Below are 20,170 nucleotides of genomic sequence, written 5' to 3'. Positions count from 1 at the left end.
GAATATATTTGCAAATGGCATATCTGATAAAAGGATAGTATCCAAAATATATAAAGAACTTATACAACTCAAAACTTAAAAAACAAATTATCCAATTAAAAAATGGGCAGAAGACATGAACAGACATTTCTGCAAAGAAGACATCCAGATGACCAACAGACACATGAAAAGATGCTCATCATCACTTACCATCAGGGAAATGCAAATCAGACCTACAATGAGATACCACCTCACACCTGTCAGAATGGCTAAAATAAAAAACAAGAAACAAGTGTTGGTGAGGATGTGGAGAAAAAGGAACACTTGTGCACTGTTAGTGGGAATGCAAACTGATGCAGCCATTGTGGAAAACAGTATAAGGTTCCTCAAAAAAATAAAAATGAAACTACCCTATAATCCAGGAATTACACTACTGGGTATTTACCCAAAGAATACAAAAACACTAATTCAGAGGATATATGCACCTCTGTGTTTATTGCAGCATCATTTCCAATAGTCAAATTATAGAAGCAACCCAAATGTCCAGTGACAGATGAATGGTTAAAGAAGAGATGGTATATATCTCCAGTGGAATATTATTCAGCCATAAAACCGCACCGAATTCTTTAGTGTATGTTTCCTACAAGCATATTTTGTATAGCTCAGTACAGTCGTCAAAACCAGGAAGTGGTTGTGACATTACCACCATCTAATCCTCAGACTCCATTCATATTTTGCCAGTTGTCTGTACAGTGTCCTTTATAGCCAAAGGGTCTAGTTCAGAATCATGTTTTACATTCAGGTGTCAGATTTCATCAGTTGCCTTCATCTTGGAATACTGTGGTTCTTCAGTCTTTCCTTGACTTTTACATTTTTGAAGATACAGGTCAGTAATTTTTATAGGCTGCCCCTCAGTTTGGGTTTGTTTGATGTTTGGTCATGAAGTAGGTTAATCTTAGACACTTTGGCAGGAAAGTAAGTGAAGTGATGCTGTGTTTTCTTACTCTATCAAGTGACATTTAACTTTATTTTGTCCCATTACCAGTGATACTAACTTTTTACTTGGAATCTTTTTTTTTTAAGAGACAGGATGGGGAATGGCAGTAGTGGGGGTGAAGAGAATGGGAGAGAATATGTTAAGGAGGCTCCATGCCCAGTGCGGAGCCCAACGTGGGGCTTGATCTCACAACCCTGAAATCATGACCTGAGCTGAAATCAAGAGCTGGACGCTTAACCAACAGAGCCACCCAAGTGTCTTGATATTAACTTTGATACCTTGATTAAGGTAGTATCTACCAGGCCTCTCCATTATATTCTTTTTCTCTTTGTAATTAAGTTTTTCTTTCTTCTTTCTTTCTTTCTTCCTTGTGGGCAGTTACTTTGAGATTTCCTTATCAAATTTTCTGTTTATTATGAACCAGTGGATTCCTGTCTTATCCAATGTGTTATAATTTGTTACTGTCATTTCTTCTAATGCTCAGTTTCCCAAGTTTGGCCAACGAGAGCTGCTTCAGGATGGCTTCTGTGTTCTTTTAACGTGCATCCATCATTCTTTGGGTATTACCTTACTTTCTGGGTCAAGATTATGTTCCATGTTCATATTGTATTTCCCTGTTCCAGCCCTGGAATTAGCCATTTTCCCAGTTGGTTTTGTGTTCAGATTTAGGGAATATATGTTCACATTTATTTGTCTATATAAATTGACACATTGAATTCATACCCATAACTCCCAATTCCAGTCCAATGCCACAGGGCTTATTGTAGTATTTTCCTCTCCCATATTTATAGTTCTCTTTTACATAAACCAGGCTTTGTCTGTCATCAGTATGTTTACTTGAGTGATCACTCACTCTGGATGGAATCAGTCTCTAACCTCTCCCTGTGCAGATTCTGGCATTGCCCAGACTACCTTCTTACTTCGGGACTGAATTATTTGGGAAGAGAAAGCTTCTTATATTCCAGTTACCTTATAAATACAGAATAGTATGTAAAGCACTTCTTTGGAGATAGTATTGAAGAGTTATCTCCCTAGAAGTATGGTTTAGGGTAGGAGGATTAGAGGGAAGAGAGAAGATACACTTGAGGAAAACAGAGTTGGTTTTACTTAAGGTGACCATATAGTCTTTTGCCTGAAGTAGGCCACTTTTAAAAAATCGAGATATAATTTACAAATCATAAAATTCACCAGTGGTTTTTAATATATTCAGACTTGTGCAACCATCACCACTAATTCCAGAACATTTTCATTACTTGCAAAAGAAGCCCTGTTCACATTGCCAGTCACTCCCTATTTCCCCTGTCCCACAGCCCCTGGCAAACACTAATCTTTCTGTTTGTATGGATGTGCCTATTTTGAAAATTTCATGTGAATGGAATCACATAATATGTAGCTTTTTGACTCTGGAAATGTGCTTAGCATAGTATTTTCAAGGTTTATATTGTAGCATCTCTCTATACTTGGTCCTTATGGCTGAATAATATTCCGTTGTATGAATATATACCACATTTTGTTTACGTACTCCTTGATGGACATTTGGGTTCATTCATTTTGGCTATTAGGAATAGTGCTGCTATTACTGTTTGTGTACAAGTTTTTTGCATGAATATGTTTCAGTTCTCTTGGGTATGTGTCTAGGAGTGGATTTGCTGGGTCTTAAGGTAACTCTAACTTTCTGAAGAACTGCCAAACTGTTTTCCATAATGACTCTACCATTCCACATTCTTACCAGCAATGTATGAGGGTTCTAATTTCTCCATATCTTCACAAACACAATATTTCTTTTTGATTCTAGCTGTCTTAGTTGGTATGAAGTGGTCTCATATGGTTTTGACTTGAACTTCCCTAAAGACTAGCGATGTTGAATATCTTTTCATGTTTATTGGGTGTTCATATATCTTCTTTGGAGAAATGTCTGTTCATATCCTTTGCCCATTTTATGTATGGATTTATTATTTAAAGATTTATTTATTTAAAGATTTATTTGAGAGCAAGAACGTGCACACATGCCGGGGTGGGGAGGGGCAGAAGGAGAGGGAGAGTCTTAAGCTGACTCTGCGCCGAGCGTGGATCCCAATGCAGGGCTCAGTTTCAAGACCCTGTGATCACAACCTGAGTTGAAACCAAGAGTCAGATGCTTAACTGACTGTGCCACCCGGGCACCCCTACATATATACAGTGTTATATTAGTTTCAGTTGTACACTATAGTGATCCAGCAGTTCTGTATATTATTCAGTGTTCATGTATTTTCATTATATTTTTATTTTTTTGATTACTGAGTCAATCTCTTTACTTGGTGTATTCAGATTTGCTATTTATTTCTTGAGTCCATTTTTAAACCAAGCCACTTTAGAGAGCCAAGGGTGACCTGCTGGATGAGGGTTGGTGTACATGAGTATTATTCTGGCATACTAGGATTTATGGCTACTCTTGTTTTTGTTGACTGCAGAATACTACCTCATCCTCTGTTTTCAAATCTAAATTTAACTTAGTGTCTTCTTATATAGTTCAGTGATGATCTTAAACCTTGAGTTATAATGATGAAATCTGTGGATGCTTTCTTTTTTCTTTTTTAAGATTTTATTTATTTATTTGACAGGGAGCGAGCGAGAGAGGGAACACAAGCGGGGGAGTGGGAGTGGGAGCGGGAGAAGCAGGCTTTCCGTGGAGCAGAGAGCCCGATGTGGGGCTCCATTCCAGGACCCTGGGATCGTGACCTGAGCCAAAGGCAGATGCTTAACAACTGAGCCACCCAGGCGCCCCCTGTTGATGCTTTCTGTAGAAAAATGTGCATATACATAATATTCTGTGTATATGCATAGATAATTAAGGTATTCCTGAACCCCATCTGTGGACTCTTATTTAGTAACCCTTCTTTCAGAAATAACCTGTAGCTTAAAGGAAGTCTGGTGATGGTATTAATTTGCATGTGTTTTCTTAAAGTCTTTATGATAATAATTAGTGTTTTTGAAAATTTATCATCTCTTCTGTACTATTGGTGAAACCTTGTTTAAATCTCATGACTACACACATTTTTATGGTACTATTTCTTTTTTTTTTAAAGATTTTATTTATTTATTTGACAGAGAGAGACACAGCGAGAGAGGGAACACAAGCAGGGGGAGTGGGAGAGGGAGAAGCAGGCTTCCCGCCGAGCAGGGAGCCCGATGCGGGGCTCGATCCCAGGACCCTGGGATCATGACCTGAGCCGAAGGCAGACACTTAACGGCTGAGCCACTCAGGCGCTCCAAGTTGGAGTACATCTTAAAAGACATAGGAGTGTTATGTACTTCCAAGAAGAACTATGTTTTTTCTCATTCTTTTTTCTGAATGATGCTGTATATTTGATAAGTTTTCATTTCCCATTTTTAATAGAGGTAGATACAGAGAAATACAGCATAATGATAAATTGGAGCCGACGTGTAACAGACTGTTGAACATTAATAAGTATTGGTAGAGGAATTATGGTGAACTGGGGAGCATCCTTTTCTATTCAAAAAGAGGCTGGAGGGGCAGTGACTGTCTAGCTGCAGCCATTTGTTTCCAAATAACATTGCTGGATTTATCTTTAGATATTTCAAGAGAAGCTGGTTGGATTTGTAGGTTAAATCTTCCATTTAAAAAATTTCTTTTAAAATGTAGTGTAGGGCGCCTGGGTGGCTCAGTTGGTTAAGCGACTGCCTTCGGCTCAGGTCATGATCCTGGAGTCCCTGGACCGAGTCCCGCATCGGGCTCCCTGCTCGGCAGGGAGTCTGCTTCTCCCTCTGACCCTCCTCCCTCTCATGCTCTCTGTATCTCATTCTCTCTGTCTCAAATAAATAAATAAAATCTTTAAAAAAAAAAAATGTAGTGTAGCTCATGAAAAAGAACTAAATAAATGAAGAGACATATCATGTACATGGATTAGAAAACTCAACAAAAGGGCGCCTGGGTGGCTCAGTTGGTTAAGCTACTGCCTTTGGCTCAGGTCATGATCCTGGAGTCGCTGGATCGAGTCCCACATCGGGCTCCCTACTCGGCAGGGAGTCTGCTTCTCCCTCTGACCCTAACCCCTCTCATGTGCTCTCTCTCATTCTCTCTCTCTCAAATAAATAAATAAAATCTTTGAGAAAAAAAAAAAAGAAAACTCAACAAAGTAAAGGTATCAGTTCTTCTGTAGTTGATCTACAAGTTTCATGCAATTTGCATCAAAATTCCAGCAAAATCTTTTATAGATATAGACAACATTTTAATAAGATTTATTTGGAAAGGCAAAAGAACTAAAATATCTAGAAACAGTTTTGAAAAAGGAATAAAGTGGGAGCAATCACTCAGCTGGTCTTCAGGATTTAAAACTACTCTAGTCAAGACTGTGGTATTAGCACAGCAATAGACACACAGATCAGCGGAAGAAGACAGGAACCCAGAATGGGTCTTGCACAAGTATGACCAACTTATTTTTGATAGAGATGCCAAAATAATTAAATGGAAGAAGGATAGTCTCAATAATGGTGCTGGAGCAGTTGGATATCAGACAAAAAAAATCAATCTTGGCTTAAACCTTATACTTGTACAAAAATTAACTCAAAATAGATAATGAACACAAATATAAACTGTAGGACAATAGAACTTAGAGGTAAATACATAGGAGAAAATCTCTGGGACCTAGGGCTTGGAGAAGTTATTGATGGGACATGAAAAACAGTCCATTAAAACAAATTGATAAAATGGACTTTATCAAGATTAAGACCCTCTTTTTTTTTTTTTTTTTTTTTTTTAAGATTTTAAAATTTACTTTAGAGTGAGAGAGAGAGCAAGCATGAGCCAGGGGAGGAGCAGAGGGAGTGAGATAAGCAGACTCCACGTTGAGCACAGAGCCTGACTCGGGGCTCGATCCCAGGACCCTGAGATCATGACCTGAGCTGAAATCAAGAGTTGGCCACCCAACTGACTGTGCCACCCAGGTGCCCCAAGATTAAGACCTTCTGCTTTGAGAAAGACTCAGTTAAGAGGGTAAAAAGCCAAGTTACACACTGGAAGAGAATACTTGCAAACCACATATCTGACCAGGAACTCAATCTAGCATATATAAAGAACTCCTAAACTCAACAGTTAGAAAACAGAAGACATGAAGAGTCATTCACCAAAGAGAATATACAGATGGTAGACCAATACATGAAAAGATGTTAGCCATCACTAGGTATCAGGGAAATGCAGATTAAGACCTTGATGAGATGTCATCATCATACATGTGTTAGAATAGCTAAAATAAAAAATAGTGACAAATCCAGATGTTACTGAGGATGTGGAGAAACTGGATCTCTCATATATTGGTATTTGGAATATAAAAATGTTACAACCACTATGGAAAATAATCTGGCAATTTCCTAAAATACTAAACATACATTTACCATATAATTCAGCATTTATATGCATGGCCATTTATCCCAGAGAAGTGAAGACTTATTTCCTCACAAAAACCCGTGCAGGATTATTTGTAGCAACTATATTTGTAATAGCAAAAAAAAAAAAAACTTGAAAAAGCCAAAAGGTCCTGTAGTTGTTCGATGATTAAATCAACTGTGAACACTGTTCAACAATAGAAAAGAAATATCTATTGATTCTGTGAATACTCAAAACAACTTGGATGGATTTCAAGGGCGTTATGATGAGTGAAAAAAGCCAATCTCAAAAGGTCACATACTTTATAATTCCACTTATAAACATTCTTGAAAAGTCAAAATTGTGGAGATCACATTAATGGTTGCCAAGGTTTAAGGAAATTAGAGGTGGGGGGGGCAAGTGTATATTACTATATTACATTTACTATCAAGGAGTGATGTGAGCATTTTGTTGTTGTTAATAGAATATTTCTTTATAGTGATAGTGGTGTTAGTTACAGATGTCCAAACTTGTAGTAAAATGGTATATAACATTGCACCAAGGTCAGTTTCCTGATTTTAGTATTATACTATAGTAATGTTAGATGTAAGCATTGGGGGAAGGTGGGGATGGGTACACAGGACCTCTCACTATTATCATTGTAACTTCCTGTGAATATTTCATAATAAATTTTTTTAAAGAATAAGAAAAATATAGTCTGGGCCAAACAAAATAAATCTCAGGACCAAGATTTAACCCTCTGGCCTATGTTAGTGACCTCTGTTTGGTGAAGTTTTTCAAGCTTCATATTTAGAGCTTAGAATTTTAATTGGTCCATCAAGGTTTTTTTTGTTTGTTTGTTTGTTTTTTAAAGATTTTATTTATTTATTTGAGAGAAAGAGAGACAGAGAAACAGCACGAGAGGGGAGAGGGTCAGAGGGAGAAGCAGGCTCCCCGCTGAGCTGGGAGCCCGATGTGGGACTCGATCCCAGGACTCCGGAATCACGACCCGGGCTGAAGGCAGTTGCTTAACCAACCGAGCCACCCAGGCGCCCGGTCCATCAAGGTTTTTGTTTTGTTTTGTTTTTTGCTTATTTGGGGGGGGGTGGGGCAAAGACAGAGGGGAGGAGAGAGAATCTTACTTAAGCAGATTCTGTGCTGAGTGCACAGGGCTTGATCTCATGACCCTGAGATCATGACTAGAGCCGAAATCAAGAGTTGGTGCTTAACTGACTGAGCCACCCAGGTGCCCCTGGTCCATTAACTTCTTAGAGAAGAATGAATTATCTAGATTGTAGACACTTCTGTCATGTTTCAGGAAAGGGAAACAAAGATAGCATTTCCCCTTTACTTGGAAAAGAAGGAAAATGAACTTTAACAGGTCAGTAGTAATTTTTTTTGCCTTTTTACACTTGATCTTAGCCAAAAGGCTGAGAAGCGGTATTTTTTTTTTTTTTTTTTTTTGCCTTTTTAAAAGGTTGATTTGATCACTTGTATTGGTTCTACATATATTGTTTAAACTTCCCTTGTTCTCTGTGTAAAAATCCTAATTGTCAGCACATAGTATTCAGCAGCCTATTAAAAGTGTAAGTAATACATTATGATCAGGTGGAGTTTATTCTCAGAAATGCAGGGATGATTCAGTATCAGTTGATATAATTTGTCATATATGGTTTTTCATGCCATTTGTTTCCTGCCTTTGTTTTAAGAGAATTGTACTTTTTGCTCAGTTGATATCAGGCTCGGGTGTGACTTGCCTTTGGCAGTGGAATCTGAGTTGATGTGATGTGTGCCAATTCTGAACAGTTTAACCCTTCATTTACGCTGTTATTGCTTTGGCATACACTTAAGTGAAACTACATTCAAAAAAGATCGGAACTAAAATCTTTACCACAAAGAAAATAAAGTAACTTGATTAGTTGAAGTTGATGGCATTTAAAGACAACACTGAATGGAAATGGAAATGGAGATGTTAGATCCAAAGCTTAGAAGACACTTTATTGTCTAGTGGAACACAGAGTAAATGTGTTACAGGTGCACACCTGGCGGCTGCAGCAGTCTGTTCCCTTGATAGCAAATCCGAGCTCACTGAGTTAAGGGAAGGAGGCTATTCTTGTTCCAGTTTTAGAATTCAGCTATTTCAGGTACTGTAGGCATAATGTGTGAGCTGTGTTTGTCTTGCTGACCTTCACTTATCTGAGGTTGTGCAGATAATACTTGAGTCTAGAATTCTTACCAAGTGGTGTTTTGGTGGACTGGTAAGCCCCTTCTTTCTATCCCCAGAATTCCTTGAATAAACACAATGGACTTTGGCCTGTATGGAATGGACCTTCTTTCTGTCTGTGTAGCGCTATCCAGCTTTCGAAGGCGTACTTCTTTCCATTTCTAGGTGCTGAGTGGACATGTGGTACAACCTGTGTAGGTGGCACCTGTGGAGAACAGACCTGGTGATTACTCAGTGGCTCTGCTCTCTTTCTGCACAGATACTTGATTACAAACAGTAATCAACAACAGCCCTAGATTAATAGAGGAATGATAGAAGCATTTCTACTAAAGACAAGATGATAATTTGTCTATTATTACCAGTGCTATTTAATTTCATAATAGAAGTGCCAGCAAATGCAGTTACAGAAGTTTTATTATAAAGGTTGGAAAGCAGGAGGTAAAATTAACACTGTTGGCAGATGATTGGATTGTACATTAACTAAGAACCTAACACAAAGAAGAAATTCAATAAAGTAGTGGGGAGTGAAATATATATAGAAATAAATAAAGTGGGGCGCCTGGGTGGCTCACATGTTAAGCATCTGCCTTCCACTCAGGTCATGATCTCCAGGTCCTGGGATCAAGCCCCGCGTCGGGCTCCCAGCTCAGTGGGAAGTCTGCTTCTCCCTCTCCCTCTGCCTCTCCCCCTGCTTGTGTGCTCCGGCTCTCTAATGAATAAATAAAATCTTTATTAAAAAAAAGAAAAGTGTTTGTTAAACATATGTGCATATTGTAACACACACGGGCACACGTATATTTGTTAAATAAGGAGGAGCTGTAAAAAGTGTATTTCCAAAATAGATTACATGCTCTGTCTCTGGAGAGTGAATATAAAACCTGCCTCACTTACCTACATTTCCATTATGAATTTGACTTTTAAGAATTTTAAGAGGGCATACTAATAATACAGAGAAAGGCACAGTGGGAAATATATTTTAATGGCTTATCTAACTCTTCATTTGAAATGTCTTATAACACAGACTGTTAATACCAAGAAAGTAATCACCCAGGAAGAATTTATAATGAATTTAGACTAAATTGAAATGTTTCAGTTAGATTACAGCAATGCACTGTATTGGTTATCCATTTTTATAGCATAGATTTTTTTAACATTTTGTTAATTGTTTAAAATTTTGAAATGATCTTTTAATTCAGAGCATAAACCTCTACTCTTCAAAGGAGAAATATTTTTTGCAGATGCAATTGTTTTGAAAGGCGGTTAACATTTCTCTGTTTAGACTCTGCTCTTTGAGCAAAAGTAGTGGGGCATTTCTTTAGTAGAGCTGTGTAGGTGGTTAGAAGTCAGGAATCATTTATTTGAAGAGCTGTTTACAGACTGTTTGGCTTAGGGACTGGGATGAGGGTGTGTGTGCATGTTAGTGTTTTGGAAGCTCCCTAGGTGATTCTTTGTTTGATTTAGTTATGTCTGTTGTGATTGTGATTACATACTATTTATAATTTAAGACACACACAGGTAATAATTGTTCTTTCATGCCCAGCTTAATAGGATGGCTTCCCACATCCTTTGATGTCTAAGTTTATCAACCAAACTTTAAAATTAGGAAATTGGGGCACCTGGGTGGCTCAGTTGTTAAGCATCTGCCTTCGGCTCAGGTCATGATCCCGGGGTCCTGGGATCGAGCCCCACATAAGGCTCCCTGCTCAGCGGGAAGCCTGCTTCTCCCTCTCCACTCCCCCCTGCTTGTGTTCCCTCTCTCACTGTCTCTCTGTCAAATGAGTAAATAAAATCTTTAAAAAACTCGTTTTAAGGTATGATGGGGAAAGAAGACTGTGTTAGTTTTGCACTAAGCATGCAAGAATCTATATCTGCATGCTCTCACCTTTATCTTCTACTGTAATTTAAATTCAACTCCTAAAGACCCTTACTGAAGGAAAATCCTATCAGTGCCTGTCTCTGAGTTCTGAATTTTCCAGTCCCTGGGCTTGGAATGTGGAGGAGATGAAAGAAAACAGACTTGAGAATATGCAAACATGAACTCAGACCTTCCCCAGAAGTCACCCAGAACTCCCCAGCTCCTAAATTTCACTTGAAAATGTGCTTGATGCATTATCTGAGTTTGGGTCATCGTAAGGGAGTGCAGATATTAGAAGCTGTTATTATATGCAGGTAAAGAAGAGACTAAAATGCCTGCTTGGAAGAAAACCCTGATTCCGGGAATGGTTTTATGTTTCATGTGCTTCTTAGAGTAGTAGGGTACAAATTAAAGATTAAAGGTATATTTTTGAGACTAGCTCTTACATGTTCTTAAACAGGAAGAAATTTAAGTTATAACTGTCTAAGAAAGACTATGGATTGTTTTTGAAATAGCATGTGGTCTTACATTAATGTTTCCTTCTTTATATTCCTCAAAGCTTATTCTGTCAAAATTTATAGTTAGCCTGTTGATGTTCAGTCCATTGTTAATGTTCTCTAGGTTCTACCAACATATATACAGTTTTTTTTCCTCCTTCCCTGTTTGAAGAGACTCTTAGAGGAGTCAGAAACCAGTAACATCTTGTTGGAGGGTGGATGTGGTGATAGAAATTGGGTATATGGAGGGGTGGCCTGTTGCAGGGAGTAGAGGGACTGCTGACCATACCTTTTCATACTACCCCAAAAGTAAACCATATAAGTATATTATTTATATAAAATACTAAAGTAAGGGGGTCTGTATTTTAAATAATATATGCTCATGGTAGAGTAAGTTGAAAATAGAGGAAAGCACAAAGAAGAAAAATTATCACCAGCAGTATCCACCCCCTAGTGTTACTGTTTTGTTATAGATTATCTCAGTCCAAAAGAAAAAAGCATGTTTTTATTATAAACTTGTACATTTCGGCAAAACAATTATATTTTGTAACCTGCCTTTTAAAATTTAACAATATATTGTAAATAGTTTTCCAGATCCTTAAATATTTGCTTTCCTTGTTTTTAATTGCTGCATGGTGTTCTATCATATTGAAATACTTTATTTAACCAGTTCACTCTTGTTGAATATATATATTGTCTTAACTTTCTCTCACATAATTCCATGTAAGTAAATCTGCACACATCCATAATTATTTCTAGGTGTAGAATTGGCTGAGTCAAAGACAATTTTTTTTTATTCTTATGTTAATCCCCATACATTACATCATTAGTTTTAGATGTAGTGTTCCATGATTCATTGTTTGTGCATAACACCCAGTGCTCCATGCAGAATGTGCCCTCCTCAATACCCACCACCAGGCTAACCCATCCTCCCACCCCCCTCCCCTCTAGAACCCTCAGTTTGTTTTTCAGAGTCCATCGTCTCTCATGGTTCCAAAGACAATTTTTTTTAAGGCATCGTTAAATTGCCTCCTGATAGAGTTGTACTCATTTGTGCTCATTATGGTGTAGGGGTCTCCCTAACCATAGGCATGTAAGATTGCCCAGGCCACCAGCAGACACCTGTTAATTCATTGCAGTAGAGTAAATAAAACCTGAAGATGGAGCAACTTCTGGGATTCATGTTGTGGGTGGAAGACTATCCGGGGTATAAAAACTAATTTTATCTTATATCCAATATGTGATTGACATCAGGCTATAGTAGGTATTAACATAATTAAGTTTGGGATTTTTGGATATTTAGTTGCTAGCATTGGCCATGATGGATGGACTTTTTGCTGTACTAGGTTGACATTTTTTCTGCTAATAGATTGAATTGTGTTTCTGCTGGCCAGCCTAGTATTCTATTGGAGGGATGTGTTAAAACTGAACAGTTTCTAGATTGAAATAGGCTTAAAAGTGGATGTCCAACTGAATTTATTAAAAAATGAGAGATGGGGGGCGCCTGGGTGGCTCAGTTGTTGAGCGACTGCCTTCGGCTCAGGTCATGGTCCCAGAGTCCTGGGATCGAGCCTCGCGTCGGGCTCCCTGCTCCGCGGGAGGCCTGCTTCTCCCTCTCCCACTCCCCCTGCTTGTGTTCCCTCTCTCGCTGTGTCTCTCTCTGTCAAATAAATAAATAAAATCTTTAAAAAAAAAAAAAAATGAGAGATGGCTGGGGCTCCTTCCTGGCTCAGTTGGTAGAGCATGCAACTCTCTCTCTCCCTCTTTTTTTTTAAGATTTTATTATTTGAGAGAGAGAGCCTGAGCAGGGGGGTGGAGGCAGAGGGAGAGGGAGAAGCAGACTCCCTTTTGAACAGGGAGCCCGACTCGGGGCTCAGTCCTAGGACCTTGAGATCGTGACCTGAGCCGAAGGCAGACACTTGTCCGACCTAGCCACCCAGGCGCCCCAAGCATGCAACTCTTGATCTCAGGGTTGTGAGTTTGAGCACAACATTGGATGTAGAGATTACTTAAAAATAAAATCTTAAAAAAAAAAAGAGAGAGAGAAATGGCTAAGTAGCCTACACACACTTGGGATCCAGAGAAAATGTTGCAGAGTATTTAATTGCCTTTTGAAATATTTACTGAGCATCTTATTTCAACATGAAGAGGTACTTCGCTTGCACACTGGTAGTTCTGTGAATTTCACTTTTGGATCTTGGAGAATGGAGAGAAGAGGCTAGGCAAATAATTGGCAAGAAAAGCAAACGGTTACAAGGCTATTAACAATGCAGCCTTGTTTACCCACTCTTTGCCTATCTGGATTTCTGAAACTGGATTCTTTAGCTCTGTGAACTAGTTAGCACAAGAGCACTCCTTTCGTTTTTAGGGTGCTTGGAATTGTAAGCATGCTGGAGAGAACACAATAATGTATATCTTAGTTGGATGAGTGCATCCTGCCACTGCTAGGACTTGGTGTTGTAAAGGGATTAATAGTGAGAAGTGAGCTGAGAATGGTTTATCTGTGGAAACCTCTGGAATTGCCTCTTAAAGTCTGTTTGTGTTATGGACATTTCATAGTGGGGAGGTTATAGAAATCAAAAGGCTATTAGTTTTGAAACCAGAAGTCTGCTATAGTCACAGTTAACATTTTTTATTTGTAAAGCAAAGGAGCAAAGATTGCTTCATTTAATAGGTGGGGCCTTAGTTATGAGATCTAATTTTATAGTGTAGGCTCTTTCAAAGAGTACTACTTCTGAGTAGTATCTGTTTTGTAAAATTTAAGTGGCATTGTTACTTCCTCTCATTTTTGGTTATGATCTCCTAGTAAATCTTATATTTTTATCACAAGAATGAACCAGGCAGTGGAGTATGAGAGTTAATTTTTTGGGGAAATAGGAAAACTAAGGGCAGAATTTAAAATACCATCCTTGTTACTATGAGGGAGCAGAGGAACTGTTTTAAGAAGTCCTTTATCTGAGGGGCACCTGGGTGTCTCAGTTGGTTGAGTGGCCGACTCTTTGATTTCAGCTCGGGTCATGATCTCAGTCAGGGTCCTGGGATTGAGCACCACGTAGAGCTCTGTGCTCAACGTGGAGTCTGCTTGTCCCTCTCCCTCTGCTCCTCCCCCCTGCCCCTCCACTCTTGCTTTGCTCACTCTCTCTCTCTTAAATCTTTTTTTTTTTTTATTAAAGATTTTATTTATTTATTTGAGAAAGAATGAGAAAGACAGAGAGCACATGAGAGGGGGGAGGGTCAGAGGGAGAAGCAGACTCCCTGCCGAGCAGGGAGCCCGATGCGGGACTCGACCCCGGGACTCCAGGATCATGACCTGAGCCGAAGGCAGTCGCTTAACCAACTGAGCCACCCAGGCGCCCCTCTCTCTTAAATCTTAAAAAAAAAAAAAAAAAAAAGAAGTCCTGTATCTGGTTTTGGGTCATTTTTTGCTTGTGTGTCCTAAGTTTGCTGTAGATGTTGGGGCAGATAATCCTCCCCCCATTTTCATTCTCACTTTTGTTTTTCTCTTGTGAGATACTTCCTTGTGGCTATCACTGAAGCATGATGAAAATTAACTGTTATTAATGAAAATGTTGAGTTCTGTCATCTGCTTCACATCTGATTTTTGCTTTTGTTTTCAGCACTGGCTAGATGGTACCAAGAGCATCAAAAAGCAAGTAAAAAGTAAGTGTTGAAAAAATTGTGAACAAAAAGTGAATTTAATTATATGTAATTATGTATTAGAAGCTCTGATTCCTAATAAAGAGATCATATTTCAGATGAGTTTCTTAGCATCTCTACTTTCTAAAGATAATTTTGATTTGATACATTGACCCACCCCCTAAGTTAATATAGGGTTAATAGTAATCTAGAGTCTCTAGTGCTTTACAGTTTATTTCCTGGAGAAAGACTTGCAGCTTGCAAAGGAGATTGAGTTCTCATGAGATGCTTAACTTTTAGTAATTTACTTAGGTTGGAATTTTCCTATTTGGCATCTGCCCTGCTCTATAAAATATTTTGAGACTTTAAAGATGTAACTTTTAAAAATTAAGAGTAATGAAATGAAACAATTCACATAAAATGTTATTATTCCTAGCAGTAGTCAGGGGAAGATACCAATGTCCGGTTTGTAATCCAGTTTGTCCTTTGTCGTAAGAGGTTTCAGAGCATCTCAACTTCTGTCTTTACAAAATAATGGGACCACTGAGAATTCAGACATCAGTGTGGAGTAGGTGAAATGAATTGGAAAGTGTGTGGGGGGGGGGATTTGCCATGAGCAGTTAATAACCTAGGCATTACTCAGTATTCACAAGAAATACAGCTTGCCAGGTTTTTTTTGGGCTGTTAGATTGCCTAGTCAAAACTTACATTTGATGCATTTGGCCCAGAACTGTTAGAATTAACCTAGAACTATCTATTCTTGGGAGGACAGCTGATTGTGATAGTACTATATGATGGTTGGTACATTTAAAAAATCTACTGATTGATTTTTTTGTGTTACGTGTAATTAAAGCCTGGCAGGCTTTAATTAAGCCATACAATATTTTGGTGTGTGAAATATTGCCACGATAATGTTACCTTCTGTCTTCACTTCAGTAGACTTTTTAACAAATTTACTGACTGAAAATTCTTACTCTTAGAATAGTTATATAAAAAGTTTAAGTATTTTTTGTTTGTTTGTTTTTGTTTTTTAATGACAGTTGGTTCACCCTATTGTCTGCATCTTCGAGTTAAATTTTATTCCTCAGAACCAAATAATCTTCGTGAAGAGCTAACACGGTAAGACCACTCTAGAGTTGTACAGGGTGAAGTTTTGGTCAGCTAGCTAAAGATGTTGGAAGATTGCCTTTATAGTTCTTTCCAGCTTGTAGACCACTAATGAAATGGATCTCTCTTGCCTTTGGTTAAGACCTCAGACAATAGAATTTCATTTTGGGACAGTGTTTTTAAGTGTAGGATTTTTTTTTTTCCTTTATCAGTTTTCCAAAAAAAGAGTTGGTTCCCTAGCATCCTCTAAAGGTAACTAGTTGAGTTCTTTTTTTTAAGTGTCATTATCAACTCATGGATTTTAAACAGGACTGGTGTGTTTGACTATGCTGCCGTATTATATTTATTGATGTTTATTGATGTTCAAAATGATCTATCTTTGGCCACTGGGAGTTTATTCAAGTTGGCTCCTGACTTTACCTATTGAAATGCCATTGATGAAAAATATTAGATCCTGATTTGGTTTGAATAGTTTTTTTTTTTAAAGATTTTTTATTTATTTATTTGAGAGAGAGAGAATGAGAGAGAGCACATGAGAGGGGGGAGGGTCAGAGGGAGAAGCAGACTCCCTGCCGAGCAGGGAGCCCGATGTGGGACTCGATCCAGGGACTCCAGGATCATGACCTGAGCCGAAGGCAGTCGCTTAACCAACTGAGCCACCCAGGCGCCCTGGTTTGAATAGTTTTAAACAAACTTTAAGTAGGTTATATACAATTATTTTTATTTTGTCCTGCCTCCTTCATGTTTTTTCACTGACTCTATGTGGTAAATCCATGATTCACTCACACATACTGTTTATTAAGTAAAAACTGAGTTGCCAAGCCCCTTTAGAAGGGTTTCCTCTTGAATATTCTGCCAGTGAGATTATAGCTAATCTCCATTGTAACATGCATCCCTGTATCCTTTCACAAACGAGGTGACTTGTGTTGTGAGAGTAGTGTTAAATTAGATCTCAGAGCTTATTCTCATTAATTTGCTTAAAACCTTTAATCTTAAGGTGGTTGTACTTGTACTCTGTGGCCTTCTATTCCTTGCTGTTATGGACATCCTCCTGATGTTTATTGCCCCCTTTTTTTTTGTTTTTTGTTGGTTTTTTTTCATATTTTTTTCTATTACAGATTCCATTGGAGGTAAAATTCTGTAATTAAGAATGTTTCTTCTCAAATTAGAACGGTAGGATTATTTTTCAAAGTAAATTGTTCTGTTTAGTTAAATGTGTGCTTTTTATTTTTATTAGGTATTTATTTGTTCTTCAGTTAAAACAGGATATTCTCAGTGGAAAGTGAGTATCAGTTATTTAAGGTAAACCACATTTTAAGTAATTGAAAATGATTTTGAAAAATAAATTCATAGTTAATTATGAAAAAGAAATGGTCAACATAAAGTATGTATTATTTCCACTTATCTTAAAATGAAGCTTGTGAAGTTGACTTGTCTAACAAATTTGTGTTTTGGTCTCAGATTAGAGTGTCCCTTTGATACAGCAGTTCAGTTGGCAGCTTATAATCTGCAAGGTAAGCAGTTCTTATGTTGACTGTTAAGAATAAAGCATAATTCTTTTTTTTTTTTTAAGATTTTATTTATTTATTTGACAGAGAGAGACACTGTGAGAGAGGGAACACAAGCAGGGGGAGTGGGGGAGGGGAGAAGTAGGCTTCCCGCAGAGCAGGGAGCCCGATGCGGGGCTCAATCCCAGGACCCTGGGATCATGACCTGAGCCGAAGGCAGACACTTAACGACTGAGCCACCCAGGCACCCCAAAGCATAATTCTTTTTTTTTTTTTTTTAAAGATTTTATTTATTTATTTGAGAGAGAATGAGAGAGAGCGAGTACATGAGAGGGGGGAGGGTCAGAGGGAGAAGCAGACTCCCTGCCGAGCAGGGAGCCCGATGCGGGACTCGATCCAGGGACTCCAGGATCATGACCTGAGCCGAAGGCAGTCGCTTAACCAACTGAGCCACCCAGGCGCCCTCAAAGCATAATTCTTTTTTGTATATTTTTAGTTAAGAATTTCAAAAGATTCAAAGTGATGTGCCAAGAAAAGTAACACTGCTGTTGTTGTGTAAACTTGTATCAATATCCAACCCTAACTATTACTTTCACTTGTTTTAGAACATTGCCTTCTTTTTCTTCCCTTTCATTTTATTTGCTCCCTTTCCATCTGTACCTTGTTTTCAAAAAAAAATTGCTGTTGACTTGATAATTCAATAAGTATAACGGGACCTTCTGCTCCTTTTTTTTCCTTGAAAAGAATGCGGGGATATAGGAGTAAATTTTTGCAATAGTCACATGTTTTGCTTTTTTTAGTTTTATGTTTCAAAGTTCCTGATGGTTATTTTAACAATAAAAAAAGTATTTTCCAATAAATGAGATTAATGAAAAACTCACTGTTTTGTACCTTGTTATACTGACCAAATACTGTTAAGCTTAGGTAATTTTTTTCCTGAAAAATTAACGTTTTGAGAAAACTATAATTTTGGTCCTCATTCACAAAACAGAAATATTCTATTGGAGTATTTGTATATACTCGAATACAAATAAAATTAATGATTATGAAGGCATTTATACTTTTTTGGCGATTACATATTTATTCCTAATCCCTCTAGGATCAGTAGTATTTATTTGCATATGTATGGATAATAAGAATAAATTTTTATGTTTTTATGGTAAACCTAATATTTTCGCTTATTTCATGTTTTCACTGTTTTAAGAAAGCATATTTTCCTGTTGATAGAGGGATTAGTGACCAGAAGAAATTTCTGTACTTCAAAAATTTGTCAGTGGTGTAAATTATCTACCTGCCTCTGTCTACTATCCTAGTCTGTCTACAAATTAGAATTTGTTTTCTCATCTGCAAAAAGTCAGATACTAGCTTGGAAATGCTATGCCTTTAGCAGCATTTTTTCTTGAAAACACACTTTTTATGTTTTATTACTTCCAATATGAGGTTGATAATTCTAAAACTTTCATCTACTGAAAAACTGTCTTTGTCAATGTGTGTGTTCTGCCAGTTACGGCCTCACATGTTCTTTCTGGGTCTTAACTGTGTGTCGTGATAGCCAAGGTATGTGCTTCCTGAAAATGTGATTTTTCTACATTTTTGTGTATTTAACAAAACACTATTCAAAGTAGTGCTTACTACTTATTGATTCATGCATTGTGGCTCTATTTTGTTATCTCTTAACTCTACTTATCACATTTTTTTCCTAAGTAGAAGCTCTTTCCTACTTTCTCGTTCATCCACAGCACCATTATCTACATGATTCCTTCACACTTCGTCATATCTTGTGCATCTCTTTGTCCCGTGTCTAATAGTTTGCCAAATCCTGTCTTAAGGTCCTTAAGAAAAATTTGCTGAAGTGTACTATTCCCATCTTCATAAAATGAGTTCTTTGTTTCTCATTTATGATTTTATATTTTATCAGAATAAGTTTTGTTATTAACTTTTTCTCATACTTTCACTTTTTCCTTGCCATTTTAGTATATATCCTGAACAACATTAGGTAGCAGATTTGGTTTGGTGCTTCTTAAAAAACATTATGGTCCAGACAAAAGAGCAATTTCTTCAGTAATAAAGTGGGCATGATAATAAATATTTTGCAAGGTTGTTGAGAAAATAGATGACAGTATATCTGTAATAGGTCTAATGTGTAGAGTCATTGTTCAATAAATGAGTTGCCATTTTTATTACTATCTCAAGATCTATTTATTCCTACACAGCCGGATTTTTTTTTTATAAAAGTGGAAATATTTTAATTTTTAAATATGAGTAAAATAATTCTTTTAAAGGAAAAATGTCTAAAGTATAGAAAATTAGAATTACATACCCTGCTTCCCCAAACCCACAGTTCAGAGGTGACCACAGGTGGGTACATAAATGTTTGTGCATTATCCACGTTTTTTCCTACTGCCTCCCTTCCCCAGATATTTTTTACTAATTTTTCTTGCAGTTATTTTTTTATTTTTAAATTTTGTTTTTTTTTTTTAAAGATTTTATTTATTTATTTGAGACAGAGAGAATGAGAGGCAGAGAGCATGAGAGGGAGGAGGGTCAGAGGGAGAAGCAGACTTCCCGCCGAGCAGGGAGCCCGATGCGGGACTCAATCCCGGGACTCCAGGATCATGACCTGAGCCGAAGGCAGTCGCTCAACCAACTGAGCCACCCAGGCGCCCCTAATTTTTAAATTTTTTAAAAAAGATTTTATTTGTGAGAAAGAGAGAGAGAGCATGAGCAAGGGGGAGGGGCAGACAGAGAGGGAGAAGCAGACTCCCTGCTGAGCAGGGAGCCTAATGCGGGACTAGATCCCAGGACCCTGGGGTCATGACCTGAACCGAAGGCAGACACTTAACCTACTGAGCCACCCAGATGCCCCTCTTTCAGTTATTTCTTTAGGATTAACAATTTACAATTCCAGGAGGACAGAGACTGTATCTTTTTTTTTTTTTTTTTAAGATTTTATTTATTTATTTATTTGAGAGATGGGGGAAAAGAGTGCAAATAGGGGGAAGAGC

The 20,170-nt window shown here is 37.8% G+C and overlaps 1 protein-coding gene across 2 annotated transcripts in view; it reads left to right on the top strand.

Annotated features, from left to right (window-relative positions):
* The window catches only part of EPB41L5 (erythrocyte membrane protein band 4.1 like 5), a 135,276-nt gene that overhangs the window by 28,861 nt on the left and 86,245 nt on the right, over positions 1-20,170 (top strand). For both annotated transcript variants that reach the window (XM_044913589.1, XM_021695827.2), the window contains exons 4-7: positions 14,532-14,574; positions 15,591-15,669; positions 16,895-16,939; positions 17,119-17,171. In XM_044913589.1, the coding sequence (XP_044769524.1) occupies positions 14,532-14,574; positions 15,591-15,669; positions 16,895-16,939; positions 17,119-17,171 (220 nt within the window). The remainder of the gene's footprint in view (positions 1-14,531; positions 14,575-15,590; positions 15,670-16,894; positions 16,940-17,118; positions 17,172-20,170) is intronic.

Source organism: Neomonachus schauinslandi, chromosome 3 (genome assembly GCF_002201575.2).
Source record: "Neomonachus schauinslandi chromosome 3, ASM220157v2, whole genome shotgun sequence".
Lineage (NCBI taxonomy): Eukaryota > Metazoa > Chordata > Mammalia > Carnivora > Phocidae > Neomonachus > Neomonachus schauinslandi.
This window is presented reverse-complemented; position numbering and strand designations above follow the sequence as displayed.